Here is a 14,201-nt window from a genome sequence, read left to right as displayed (position 1 = left end):
ACTTCGAATTGGTTTGATTTGAACTTTACCTGCCCAAATCCGCAACCTCCTTCCTCATATTCTCCTAGGTAATTATTACTTCTACAATGTATTAAATATGTACCATGCATTAAATTAACCAGACCAAATCCATCAGAGAGCCAATTAGTTCTCCTTGTCTAAGGTCCTAATCTAAGGCTGTTCCTCCTAGGCACAACCTTAAGTTCATGACAATTATCATCGTTTTATTAATTATTTTGTCTCTTATTTAGGTGATCCAGTTTTGGTCTCTTTTCCTCATTTATTACACGCAGATTTGCGATATGTTAGAAGCGTGGAAGGATTGGATCCCAATAGTTCCAAACATGAGATGTTTGTTACTTTAGAACCGGTAAGTATAATAGAGATTTTCTTCAAAAATAAAAGTCTATATTTATGTTTTTGTTCGTGACTCTCATTTGAAAATTGTGTTCTGAACACACCTGTTTTTACTGGCTTTAAATGTATTTTTTGAAAACATGAAAGAGAAACCTTATATTAATATTTACTATATAATAATGTTATTGGTCTATTATAAAGGTTATAGATCCAGCAATTTTCAAAATAGATTTCATACATTTCTCTTTTTTTTGGACAGTTTCTCAACTGAAAATCTATTCCAGTCACCCCCGCTTTACCCAGAAGCCTTGCAACATTTACTGTATTTTTCTCTGAGATTTTGTGTTTGTGTGCTCATCCTTAGGCTTTTTATTTTAATTGCTCGATGAAAGCTTTCATTTCTTGCCTTAAACCACCTCTTATACTACAAGTCCAAATATATACATATAAGTCATAGACATCCATATGAAATAGCGAAAACCAGCCCTGTATCGGTTTAAATAAAACGTGTTTAGAAAAATAAATTTATTAATATATATAATTTCAAGAAATCAAATTTGAATACATAAAGTTTCTTGAAGAAAACAAAAAACTAATATACTTCCATCCTTTTTAGAATACGAAGAAATGTTTTTTTTACGTTCTAGTAAACCTTTTTTGAGTCACCTTGTAGGGAATATTCTATCGACCTTAATCAAATTTTTATGGTTACTCATCGAAGACCGTAACATGACGTCTTAGGCTATGAAAGACCCATGTAGATTAAATTCTTCGTAAAAATTCATTAGCGTTTCTGTCTTTCAAGATCCAACAATTTTGTAAGTTTATGTCCATTAAATTTTTTCTTGTCGACTCGCTTCAACTTGAAAACTCTATTCTGTCCGTTAGCAACTTTTCAGAATGATTCTATTACTTTTAACTCTTTTTACGACCTTGTTATCTCTTGAAATGCATCCAGTGTGCCCGTACATTTATTATACTTCCACACGTCTACCGGTTTAAGGATTACATTGTTTACTATCAATGACATATTGCCATGAAATAATCTGTAAAACATATCTCTTTGCAAAAGCTGTTAAAAGCAATTTTCAGCTTGAATCTCAGTTCCCGTTAGCCTGTTCGACGGCCAAATCATCCCACGTCGTGTATACCTGGGTAGTCTGAAAAGTTTTCTACACTAACGAAGATAGAAAAAAATGTTGCTTAATTATTTTTTATTTTTGTATTTTTACTTTCACGTTGAGGTCAGAGACTTTTAGACCACTTACGTATGTTGATATTTTCCTAAATCGGTTGTAATTTCTCCAATTTCAGTGCAACACTGCTTGTTCATATATGTCAGAAGTTCCCTAACTCGTAGAGAAACAAAAACACAAGTTTAGGCGGTACTTCTTTATTTCTCTAGAATCGGGAATCGAATGAATCCCTTTTTTGATGCGTGAGAGTCACCCCGGGTGCATCTGCTTTTCTTCCAGAAGCCTGTCACCATACCTTCCACATTCTTCCCACGCTTACATCCCTTAATCGTCTTATTCGCACCTCCATATGTTTTTAGGCGAGATGATAAACAGACCTTTATCTTTACCACGAATGATCTATTTTGACTAATACAAGTTTAGTCCATTTCTAATTTACAATGGGGCGCCAGTAGGTGCCTGTGACATTCCGCACATGTCCAACGATAAGTTACAATATTATGGGACAACATGTTTTTTGCATTTACATTAAATAAGTTGATAAGTAACCCCATATGGCTTTCTTTATGAAAGCTCACATATATGTATTTCTTTTTCCTAAACATAATGGCGCGTTTCAAGTGGAAATGCAATAAAAAGGCGTCTTTGCTGTTATTGTATAGAATATCCCCTTTATTGCCTCTTACTGAGGTGTAGTGACACCCGTTGGTGTAAGTCTCTAAGGTGTCCGTCATCCTTTTAGAGGATGTATCGGCCAGTTTGATGTGCAGCAAATTATTTTCCGCAGTATGAAATGTTCCTTACAAACGGAATGGGAAGTCGTGTTTACTCGAAAGAATTACTTTTGAAAGAATTTTGTTTGCTTTTGTGTGTGCCGGTTTGAAAAAATGTGTGAATATCAAATAATATTCAAGTGAATTTCTTGAATGTCTGAAATTTTAACATGAGAAAGAACTATTTTCATTTAACAGATGCTTCTTTACAAGATACACAATTGTCCATCAGGTGGGCAAATACGCTCTTGGGACATATGAAAAGATCTTTCATCTTGGGATTATCCTTGTTTTGGGGCAACACCAGGGTATCTTGCTTGATCAGGTTCTCCTTTCCTCAACTTCGACCTCGCGGGTTCTGAACTTTCTTCATACTTCTTTAATGAGCCGAAAGGCGATATTCAAATTCGATGATAGAGGTGAGTTTCGCCCGATTCCTTCATGTTTGTACTTCGGTATGTTACTCGTTTAACGAAGGTAACTTCTGTTGGAAGTTTGCTTTTAGGAAATTTGTAATAAAGATTTGGCCCGTGATAATTACTCTAGGTCAAACATAAAGCAAATTATGAGATAATTTTAATCTGGAAGGAGATAATGTCATCGTTGTTTGATCAACTCTCTTCACCAAACACACTAACTAGATCTATCAAGTGATCACTTAACTTCTAAAAATTCAGATGAAATGTAATTTTTTTTATTGAGAGAATTCTTTAATTTTATATCCTTCATAAGCTTATATTAGTAATTTACGCAAGTGGCGGACAATATGCTAAATTATTTTGTTCATTAAACTGATAGGATTAACAATTTGAGAATTTTAATTTTTTATCAAAATGGATCGATTTTTTATCGCTTATAGAATTATTAGTCAAATAGTAAAGTATTCATAATAACTTAATGTACAGAGATCATCTTTGTAAATTCCACCAATACCCATTTCAAATAAGGAAAAAATGATAATGTGGAATAACAATCCGAAATAACTTTTATAAACAGAAAACAACTCATAATAGATCCATCCTGTGTATTATATACACTTAACCATTATTACGATATCTACATGCCACTTGATTGTTTTCAAAGTAAATAGCATTTTTATATATAGCATAACTGGGTGTATGAGATAAAACTAACCTGAACTAACCTGAAGAATCTATAACTGATTTGTGTAATTGTGAGACTATTTCTTCTGGAATTTTAGGTCAGTGGAACTCCTCTCAAGCTGGCAAAAAAGATACAATTCAATATGATTTTGAGGCCCATTGACGGCATTACAAGACTCCAAAATGTTGTTCATTCTTTGATTCCGCTATTCTGGATAGAAGAGGTAGGTACGCACTTCCCTATGGTAGGCATAAATTATTTTCAAACTGATATTTTTCTTTGAGTTAAGTATAAACACATGTCAAGGAAAATCTTGAACAAAGGCTGTCGACGTTTCGCAATTTTGTTATGTTGTATCCTCAGGGCACAATCTAGTGTCGCTCAACATTTCAGAGCTGCCTTATCGTGTAGAATTTCCATGTATTACGCAAAACCCACCTTTGAGTTGCTGATTCATCCTAAAACTTTCAAATGAATAATTTATTGTGAAATTTTATTTTGATCTGATGTTATGTAGATACTGAGATTTATTTTTGGTATTAGGACCGAGATGTGTTAATGAAACGTTTATTTAAGGCTGCCGAGGTTCCTCAACTTTATTATTGGATCCCCACAGCACAATTTTTTTTTAAGTTCTTTTGATATCTCAGATTTGCCTGGTGAAACGTTGAGAACTTTTACTAAACCTAAAAAAAAACCTCAGTATCTACATAATATCGGATCTAAACAATTTTACAATAAATCTATCATTCTGAGAATTACTGGACCAACGGGAAACTTAACAATGGGCTCTATATAAGAAATAGCAATTCCGAATGATGAGAAAATGCTTGCAGATTTGAAATGTTAAGCGAACTCCCACAATAAATTAGGCCTTGAGGAAGCAACATAATAAAATTACGAAAAGTCGGCAGATTTTCATTGACTCGTTTCGATCCTAAACCTAAAGGAAAATATCAGTTTCTATAGAAAATGGGATCAAAACAATTTCACAATAAATTCAACATTTTGAGGATTTCTGAATTAACTGGAAATACAAAGATGGGCTTTATTCTTGAATAAAATTATGTCTACACATAGGGATTCTGCATGATTAGGAAATGAAATAACAACATTCTCAAACATCAGCAGCCTTTAGTAAAGATTTTCATTGAAATATCCTGATCATAATCCCAAAAAAATACATCGGATTAATACAATTTCACAACAAATTCATAGTCTTCTTTAGCCATTCTTATAGTTAGATACACCTACCAAAATTTCCACCATTATTCTCTCCATTCTACTTTTCGTTGTACTTTGCGCCAACTTGTTAGAATTTGGTGTTGCCGAAAGAAATATTATGTTTGTGTTTTTACTATTAGGTAATTTGGCCTTTATTATTATGTCTTCATCTAAATGCAAGAAAACAATTTATTCAAGCTTTCTGTCGTAGTTTTTAAACTCAATTTGGAGTTGTTCAAGTCCAACCATTGAATTTGTCAACATCATGAGTTTTATTTAATATAACAGAGAATTGTGAACTATTAATTTAATAGATACATTTAATCAATTTATTTTATGAAATCCATAAATTTAATTTTTTTTCCAGTCAACCACATTGCCCGAGAAATACCAACAGGTTATAGTTAACACGTTGTACAGGAGTCTCTTTATAATTAACGTTATTAAATACAGTATTTTAGCTGTTGCTGTAGCTATAATCGCCTCTTGCTGTTTATTATTTTTTATTCTCAAGTGAATTAATCATATCTTAATGTTAGTTAACAATCATTAAAGTATTATTGTCAATAAATAATTATTAAATCACCTTTGTACTTCTTTACTAATACTTTAGCAGAACCGTCTATCGCACCATAAACCTTTATTTGATTAGAGGATTTATTTTCTCAGACAAATAACTTAAATTTAAAAGTTTTAGCATTGAACCATGAATACTTTATAAGTTATCAAATTTCAGTCTTTGACCTATGAGGACCGCCCGCCAGTCCTAACAATACCATTTTATTTACAACCACATCTCAATAAAAATAAAAAGAAACATATGGATTTAGTATGGTATTTCCATTGTCAAACGTTGCAAAATGTAAATAAACCGTTTATTCGAAAGTGTGTCGAAGCAAATTTTAAGAAAACGCGTTAGAGACTAAATATGGTGTTGACCCTTTTTCCAGGTACATTCCACAAATTATGCGTAAAGGTCGCCAAGAGACCCAAAAAAATTTGTTGCACTTTTGATGTCATCCGACCACATCATCCACCCAGGTGGACGGTATTCAATTTGGAAAGTGACAGCCGCAATTGAACAGTTTTCAATTGAGCAAAACGAAAAAAATAATATCGTTGCGTACATGGTTGTAAATAATATTATATTATACACCAAGGTTGTGAAATACATTTTTATGACTCGAACATTAAGTTTAAAACAGTACTTAGAGCCCACAGGACGTGCACATTTAATACTATTTCTACCACGATTTTGTGTATACCTATTTCCACCAAAAAGTGTTTTTCAACACTTTTGCGTTTGAATGCAAATGACTGGAAATAATTATTCAAAAATACTCTTATTTTATTGTCTTCTGTAATTTATTTACTAAGTAGCAAAATAATTAAACATTGCATTACAATATTATTAACTTAACAAGCTTTCAGTCTTCAAATATAAAAATGTTATTTTCATTATAAAATTGCAAGCCTCTATCAATCTAATAGTATTTTTCACTTTTTATATTTATATTTTTTATTTATTTATTTCTTGCAATGCTTTGTTAATTCTTAAAATTCTGGACATTCATCGAACTAGATATACAGGGTGTTCTAGAATTGCACGGCACTATTTAAGTCGTGTATTTTCTGATACAAAATAAGGAAAAAAATTCATATAAGCATGTGTCCGATCTTGATCGGTAGCGGAGTTACAGGGTGTTAAAGTTAAGGAAAAAATTCTATTTTTTTCATTGTGCTTTATTTACTGCAGATAGAGCTTTCAAATTTTATATGCGTACTAGATCATAGGTACTGCTTAATATGAGTGTAGATTGCCTCTAACTACTATACAGGGTAGTATATTTTCTGAAATTTTGGTACATAAAATCCTTTAGAAAAATTTGTTCATACGTCACTGGTGTATGTTAATATTTTTCTTAAGATCTTCGATCTGTTACCTAAATTTTATCTCTCTTGATTTTTGATCGAATTCCATTTAGTTTCCTCATAAATTAATTATGTAATTTATAAATTCAATAAAATCTACGGATTCCATGACGTTTCAGAATTGCACGGCACTATTTAAGGTAAATCTATTAAACAATACAGCATGTATGCTCCAGTACCTCGATTATGAATTGACTTAAAAAGCTTTTACAAACTTTCTTCTTTATTTTATATTGGAAAATACATACCTCAAATAGTGCCGTAAAATTCTGAAACACCCTGTATATTATAATAAATAAACTAAAAAATAAAAATAATTACTGACATTATAAACACTATTACTATTCATATACAGTGAAACATCTTGTGATGCGTTTAGTGCAGATCAGATGTTGTACACCTGATCATGTGTGTCATCAGGTTGTACTTCAGTACAAGTTACATGTCCTTTTGTTTTAACTGTCGATGGATGGTTTGTCTTTATGTATAACGTAACCCAGGGTGTTATCACCATAATGAACTAAACCACCATTCGTGTTTATTCACATTATTTTTTTAAAATAGTGGTATAGTATTAATCATGGTTTTTTTAACGTTCAATTAAAAAAAATAAAAATATTTTATAATTACTCGAAATATTCAACTTTTGTATATTCTTTAATACAAATTCAACGTCCAAGTCCATTGGATACTCCTCACAAGCGGACACTTTCTTTAACCGGACAATTTCCTTGAAACCATAAGGTTCAAATTCTATTTCTATATAAAAGAATCTCCTATGAACGGACACAGACATAAAAATTTACTCTGCAGTGACAAAAAACCTTCTACAACTGGATGTAAAACTCTGAATATCTGCCAAAAATAAAATACATATTATGTTAGTTACGTTATTTGTCGCAAAAATGAATATCGAGGCTTCCCCTTTATTTGGTTCTTAGTAAATACGACTTTAGTTTTTACTACGTAGTGTCGCAAGAAGCGAAACACATCATGGCACCTTCTGAGTTTAAAAGAAAAAAATAGAACTTATAAATATTGTTGAAAAGGATAATTTATTTGTACGAAGTTAGCAGAGAAGTAAATTAATAGCAAAAACCTGGTTGAAAACATTTTTTTTGCTTTTTTTTAAGGTTTAAAATAGGAAAATCCCAGACAGCAAATATTTCACAAAAAAAAGAGACATTTCATAAAATATGGCAATCTGGTGACAGTTTAGGGCAAAAACTCAACAGATTAAAAAATGTTCTACAGAAAACTGATGAAAAATGTCTGGATTAGTTCTCTCGAATAAGAAGCCAGAACGTTCCAATATCAGGACCGCTGATAAGAGCTAAAGTTAAAGAAATAGCCTACAGGTTAAAATACGAATAATTCAGTGCTTCCAATGGCTAACTAGAAAAATGGAGAAGGCACAATATAAATTTTAAAAAGCGAGTCGGCAGATGTTAACTCACAAGATGTTAGTGAATTTTCACAAAAATTGCCATCTCTTCTTCTGGGATACAGATCAAAAGATATTTACAACACAGATGAAAGCGGTTTATATTTCCGAGCATTACCAAACAGAACATTGACACTTAAATCTGAAAAATGTGTCGGTAACAAAATGTAGAAAGAGAGGCTCACTATTTTATTCTGTGCTAGTATGACTGGAGGAAAAGAAAAGTTATTAGTTATCGGAAAAGCTACCCGTCCACGCGCACTTAAAAGTGTTTCTATCAAAGATTTGTTAGCTACATGGAAGTCAAATTCCAAAACATGGATGACCCATGATATAATGAAGGAATGATTTTTAAATACGGACAAAAGAATGAGGATCCAGAATAGAAAAATACTTTTATTTCTGGATAATGTTGCTGCACATCTTCGGGACTTCAATTTAGAAAACATAAAAATCTGTTTTTTACCTCCCAATTGTACCTCGGTGTTCCAGCTTTTAGACCAAGGCATAATTAATCCTTTGTAATCGTATGTTTGCTTTTAGTCACCAAATCTTTTTTAACATTCCAGTCGTACTCTCGGCAACTACAGCAAAAAACCACACTAATCTTACATTGTATTCATTTATGTATCAACTTATACTTTCTCTAAACGAATCTAAATGTCTAAAGAATCTATTTACGGACCAATACAGTGCTCCTATCAATTGGAACCAAAAAAAAATTAGTTTAAACAAATACTATCGCCTTTTTCTCGCCATGCAAGACGTAGTGACGAGTCAGATGTCTCTCGAGAATGAAGAAATCCACAAAATTTGGAGCTACTTCATAAAATTCCAAATAATATTTTACAAATTATGTGTATAGGCCAGGGCCTCTTAGAGTCTGCCTAACAGTAGTGACTACCTCAATAGATACCCACGGAGTAATCCACTTATAATGGTTGGGTTTTTCGAAGGACCAGGCGGCTACCGTCATTTAGAGGAAGTAGGTTTTAGGGGTTTTCCAGTTCACAAAAAACACTGTTGCACAATTAATCATTTAATACACTACTATTTTGAATAAATTCACAATCGCGGATACAGTCGAAGGCCCGTGTACGCGAGATCTGAGGACTAAGTTGAGGATACGCGAAATTGCTAGAGCTGTTTTGCTTTAGTGTACGCGTATAGAGTTTGGAGTGATTGAGCAGCGACCAATAGACCCTGAGTTATGAGAGTAACTACTAAGTAGCGAGAGAGAGAAAGAGAGATAGGGAGATTGAGATACTTTTCTCAATCGGGAGTCCGATTGCACTCTTAGAGGTCTTTTTTCGAACTACTGATCTCACCCTGGAGGAGTCTGCCAACTTCCCCACTTCTTAGGGCTGCAAGAGCTGGTGGGAGAAATGCTACTTTTTAACCTATTCTGAATTATATCAATGCCGCCACCCTCTAATTTGGGTGCCGCATCGTGCAATATTTACGCCGGGGAATTCCTTATGGTTTATTGGAGGTCGGTGTGGTTTCAATTCTGGGATACAAACCATGAGCCACAAAGAACCAGATGGGCGGAACGCATAGCTCCCATCTTAATTCGGCACGTAACGGTGGCTCGAGGATGTCTATTTTATTGGGGTGCAACAACGATTGGAGGCCCAACGGTTTTCAACCGTTTTATGTTGGGAAATTTCAACATTATGTTTACCTATAATTACTGTAATTAGCCATTCTCGCTTCTTAAAATATTTGAAAAATAATACTCCAAAATGGCAAAAAAAAGTTACCGAAAGAAGTGTATCGTGAAACAAAAATAGCGATGTAGAGTTTTTTTTTTGACTCCTTGAATACTGATTCCGATATAGAATAATAATAATAATAATAACAATATATTATAATCTTTCATATTATGTATCATTGCTCGTTCAACGGAAATTCATTCTAACCAATTCGACCTCATTTCTAAATTTAATACGACCGTAAAGGGTTAAAAATGCAAAATTCTTTTATTGAGACTTAATTTTAAAACATATTTTAACTAAAGAAGATGCTGCGTTATCTGCTTCTGAATTGGCTAAATCTATAAATATTCTGAAAGCTTTGTATTTTATACATATGGCTTGGAATAATGTTTTCCAAGCCATTATCAAAAACTGTTTTGCTAAAACTGGATTTAAGAAAAATGAAGGTTCTTTGCCTGCCTCTGAAGAAGAATATGAATAAGAAAACTACCTGCCTTTGTCACGTTTGGTGAGTCTCATAAAAAATTGTAAACATATCTGTAGCACTGTAGAACTGTCAGAATACGCAAATTTAGACGAAGTAATTTCTACAGAAGAACAATGCGACATTGACTACGAACTTTCAGAAGAGTGTGAGTAAGATAAGCAAGAAAATGACGAGAAAGAAGTTATAATCGGTGAAATTTTTCCAATAAAATCTTATAGTGAAGCCCTGAAAGTGATTGAAGACTTTAAAATATTTGCACAGGAAGGTTTTATGGCATTTCAAAATCTTAAAAATGTGGAATCCCATGTTCGAAGTTGTTTACTCTAGAAAAAAGAAAAAACGATGAAACAAGAAAAGATTTCAGATTTTTTTAACTCTAAGTAAGTTATTATGTTGAATTGGAATTTATTTTAACTTAGTTTTTTAAAACCATAAAAAATATGCAGTATTATTTTTCATTTTTATTTCCATCTTTCTCACAAGGGGACAAACAAAAAGCTGGGATCAACGGTGTCCGCTTATGAGAGGTTTCATTGTACTTACATACATACCTGAAATGGCAATTCCTACTTTAATTTTACATTACTGTATATTTCAATTAAAATTACTGCGACATAAAAGCTTCGAAACTGTGTTGTACAATCATTTGTAGAATTAATCACTTCAATGATTTGCAATAAAAGGCAACATTGCAAACAATAACGAAATATAAAAATTATACCAGCGATTTCCTTATTTTCTATTACAACTGAAATAGGGATGCCTTAATTTAAATTAGAATTGAAATGGTTTTAATATTAACTGTAAAATGATTTAAAATTGGACAATGTTCTAAAATCGTTAGGGCATCAAAAGACACCTCATGGTAGAAATAGATATACCATGTAACATTCGAACGAGCTAGAAGAATATGATACCGTTAAATAAATTTTACCATTATTATACGAAGAGTCAAATCGTTATTTGAGAAAAAATTGTTAAAGTTATAAAATAGTTCCAAATTAAACTTTTAAGAGGTGTCTTTAACACCTTTGGTAGAAACGGTGTTAAGACCTGAGAATCAGAAGTATTTCACTGTCGCGGTGTATGTGTGTGTTTCAGTCGAAAAATCCAATATGACGTTCATGAGAAAAAATAAAGTTGATAATGGTAGCCGAAAGACGAAATGTCGGATGGCAAATCTGAATATGTCATCGTGTAGCTGAGAAAAAGTGGCAACGAAAATGTGCTTACGAATTTAACCTTCCTTGTCAAATAACGCTAAAAAAAATAAAAATGGAATCTCCAATTTTTAGTTTTTCTCGAATATTTTCGGGAGTACTCGGAAAATTTAAATTTTGAAAATGGTATTCGATCAAGTGCTAGATTGCACAACTTTGCTCCCATTGAAACTTCTTCGTATTTCCTCTAGTTTCCGAGATCCCAATGGTGAGGGTCGAATTTGAAATACCCTGTATATGATTTTTTTCATTACTGAATTTAACTAGTTTGTATCAAGTTACAAGAAACTTGCCTAAATTAAACATACGTTAAATTCAAAACACAAAAGAGCATCGTGCCTTGAATCGTAACATTAGGAGCAATCAAATTATTTGACAATTGTTTTCTTGGCAACTATAATAAAGGACCAATCAAGATGATGATAACATTTGTAACCGATTAACTTCTTAGGTAGATAAAGAGCCAAATACGTGTTATTATTATCCTCTTATTCAAGTGCTTTAAAAAAAAAAGCGATAAGACATACTTAACTCTCACTCAACCAACAACAAATTGGTTTATAGTTTACACCAGAGACTAGAAAAAAAACTATTATTTAGGTTGGGTATAATATCAGGCATTTAACTAAAGATTTAATAACCTAAGTCAGAAACAATAAAATTCACAAAATAATAATCAAAATATTCAGTTTTATAAATGGTGCGAGAAAAATGTTTTTACGGATTTGATTATCAATGCATTTAGTAAATTTCCCATTTGAGAGTTGTTTGTTTTTCAGTTGCTTCAATTATTCGAACAATGCTCTTGAACGGAAATGCGAAGCCTCCCGGCAAAATCAAGGTAAAATCAATTTCCACTTGAAGATAAAATATATATAATGTAAACGCTCACCTGAGATCGTCATTGTATCTACAAAACACAAAGAGATGTGTTGACCTGATCCTTAATGAATAATTACAGTTCGCCCAAGAAACACGTTAGATTTATGAACATGATCATTACGGGCACACGCATACTCGTGCCGTAATATCGAGTATAAATCATGAATTTATTCCAGACATGTTTATGCACTCCTCCTAATGTAATCGTCAGACTTCAATAACTTGGGCAACGACGAGTACTTTAAATTGATGATGTTATATCGACATCCGTTATTATACCTTATTGTCTCGACAAGCTTATCACATCTAATGAACGTTTTATATCACAATACGATTTTCTTAAGCCTTTGCTTAAGAAAAAACTTCGAAAAATAGTTATTGCATGTGTTCATTTTCAGAAATTTCGAGAATCAACAACTATACGAACATAATGGATCTGCAAACTAAGAGCAATGTGAAGGCCATTGCGATTGACTCGGCCCTGTTGATTGGCGCCAGGGACATCACACTCTTAAAGAAAAAGATTGAGTATGTTACCAGCAAGATGGTACAGAAACCAGGAGAGATGGATTTAAAACTCGCAGGAGCCAAGATGGAAACGATTCTGTTGGTAAGAAAACGAAACATAAAGGAAATTAGCCTTCCCTGCAGGAAGTTCCCGTCCAGGGGAGTGGAAATGCGAGGTATCTGTAGGTGCATCTGGACAAGGATCTAAGAATGGGTACGCATATCAGGAAAACGGTGGAGAAAATACATGGAATGATCAACGCACTGAGGCGAATCATGGGGAGCAACAAAAGTCCTATTGTTGGGAAAAGAAATGTCCTCATTAATGTCGTTACGTCGATGATTCTGTACGGAGTGTACCAACATGACCATATAAAACCTATCGGACCAACCAATCAAATCTCCAGGAGGCTGGCCGTAATTGTTGCCTTTTGATATGGGACTGTTTCTTCAAAGACCGTGAAGACAGTAGCGGGTGTCGTCCCATTACATTTGGCCGCGGTAGAAAAGTGCAGAGTGTATGCGGAGGGTAGGGAAGAAAGGATGTTCGTCAGAGAGTGAATGATCGAGGTGTGGGAGAACGGACGAGAAACTAGACTAAGACATTCGTGGTCTCAGTCAAAGGAAGAATTGATAGAAAGTGAGTACGAACTGGAATATTACTCTACACGAACGCTCGTCAGACATGGAATGTTTGGCATCTATCCATGCAAGATAGGCCGAAGCGAGGATCAGAGATGTCGGTTTTGCGGTAACAGAGACGATCTGGAGCGCAAGGTATTTTAATGCACAAGATTCACCTCTCTGTGGGAAGAGGCTGAAGAAAAAGGCGGGAGAAGTACAACAGAGAATATCGCCCGTCTGCTGCTGAGGAGTGAGAATGACTGGATAGCTGTGTCGAGAATGCTGAGGAAAGCCATGAGAGCAAAGGAGATGGAGGAAAGAAATAAGAAGAAAAAGTGCGAAAACACGTTGAGAACATGATGAAGAAATGTCGAAAGAAGCAAATAGGCTACATCTCCTCCCCGAAGTAATGCTTCCCTGCGATTCCTGGGGACTCAGAACGAAGAGAAGATAAAGTTTTTTTAGTGAATATTGCACAAGATTGCCAGTGAATCCCACATATTCACGCTCCAGTACATCAGGCCGCATACGACCTGAAATGCATAAGTGCATTTTTCCCTCACCTTTTAAAAAAGAAGTTAATTCAAGTTACATTCTGTCATAACCATGTCGTTATAGAATGTAACCCCAACTAGTAACTAATAAGCGATCGTTACATCAAGTTGTGAAACAAAGACGTTCCATTCATAATCTCCCAATCTGAAAGATAATATCAAATCCAAGATAACCTAAT

The 14,201-nt window shown here is 33.6% G+C and overlaps 1 protein-coding gene across 1 annotated transcript in view; it reads left to right on the top strand.

Moving 5' to 3' along the window:
- Nucleotides 1-5,331, top strand: part of LOC136414497 (sensory neuron membrane protein 2-like) — a 50,551-nt gene extending 45,220 nt beyond the window's left edge. Inside the window, exons 7-10 of the mRNA XM_066398546.1 lie at nucleotides 252-370; nucleotides 3,528-3,653; nucleotides 5,022-5,167; nucleotides 5,268-5,331. Coding sequence (XP_066254643.1) covers nucleotides 252-370; nucleotides 3,528-3,653; nucleotides 5,022-5,167; nucleotides 5,268-5,331 — 455 coding nt within the window. The remainder of the gene's footprint in view (nucleotides 1-251; nucleotides 371-3,527; nucleotides 3,654-5,021; nucleotides 5,168-5,267) is intronic.
- Nucleotides 5,332-14,201: the final 8,870 nt, after the last annotated feature.

The sequence above is a fragment of the Euwallacea similis genome, chromosome 17 (genome assembly GCF_039881205.1).
Source record: "Euwallacea similis isolate ESF13 chromosome 17, ESF131.1, whole genome shotgun sequence".
NCBI classification, from domain to species: domain Eukaryota; kingdom Metazoa; phylum Arthropoda; class Insecta; order Coleoptera; family Curculionidae; genus Euwallacea; species Euwallacea similis.
The sequence above is the reverse complement of the archived record's forward strand: the minus strand, read 5'-3'. Positions and strand labels throughout refer to the sequence as shown.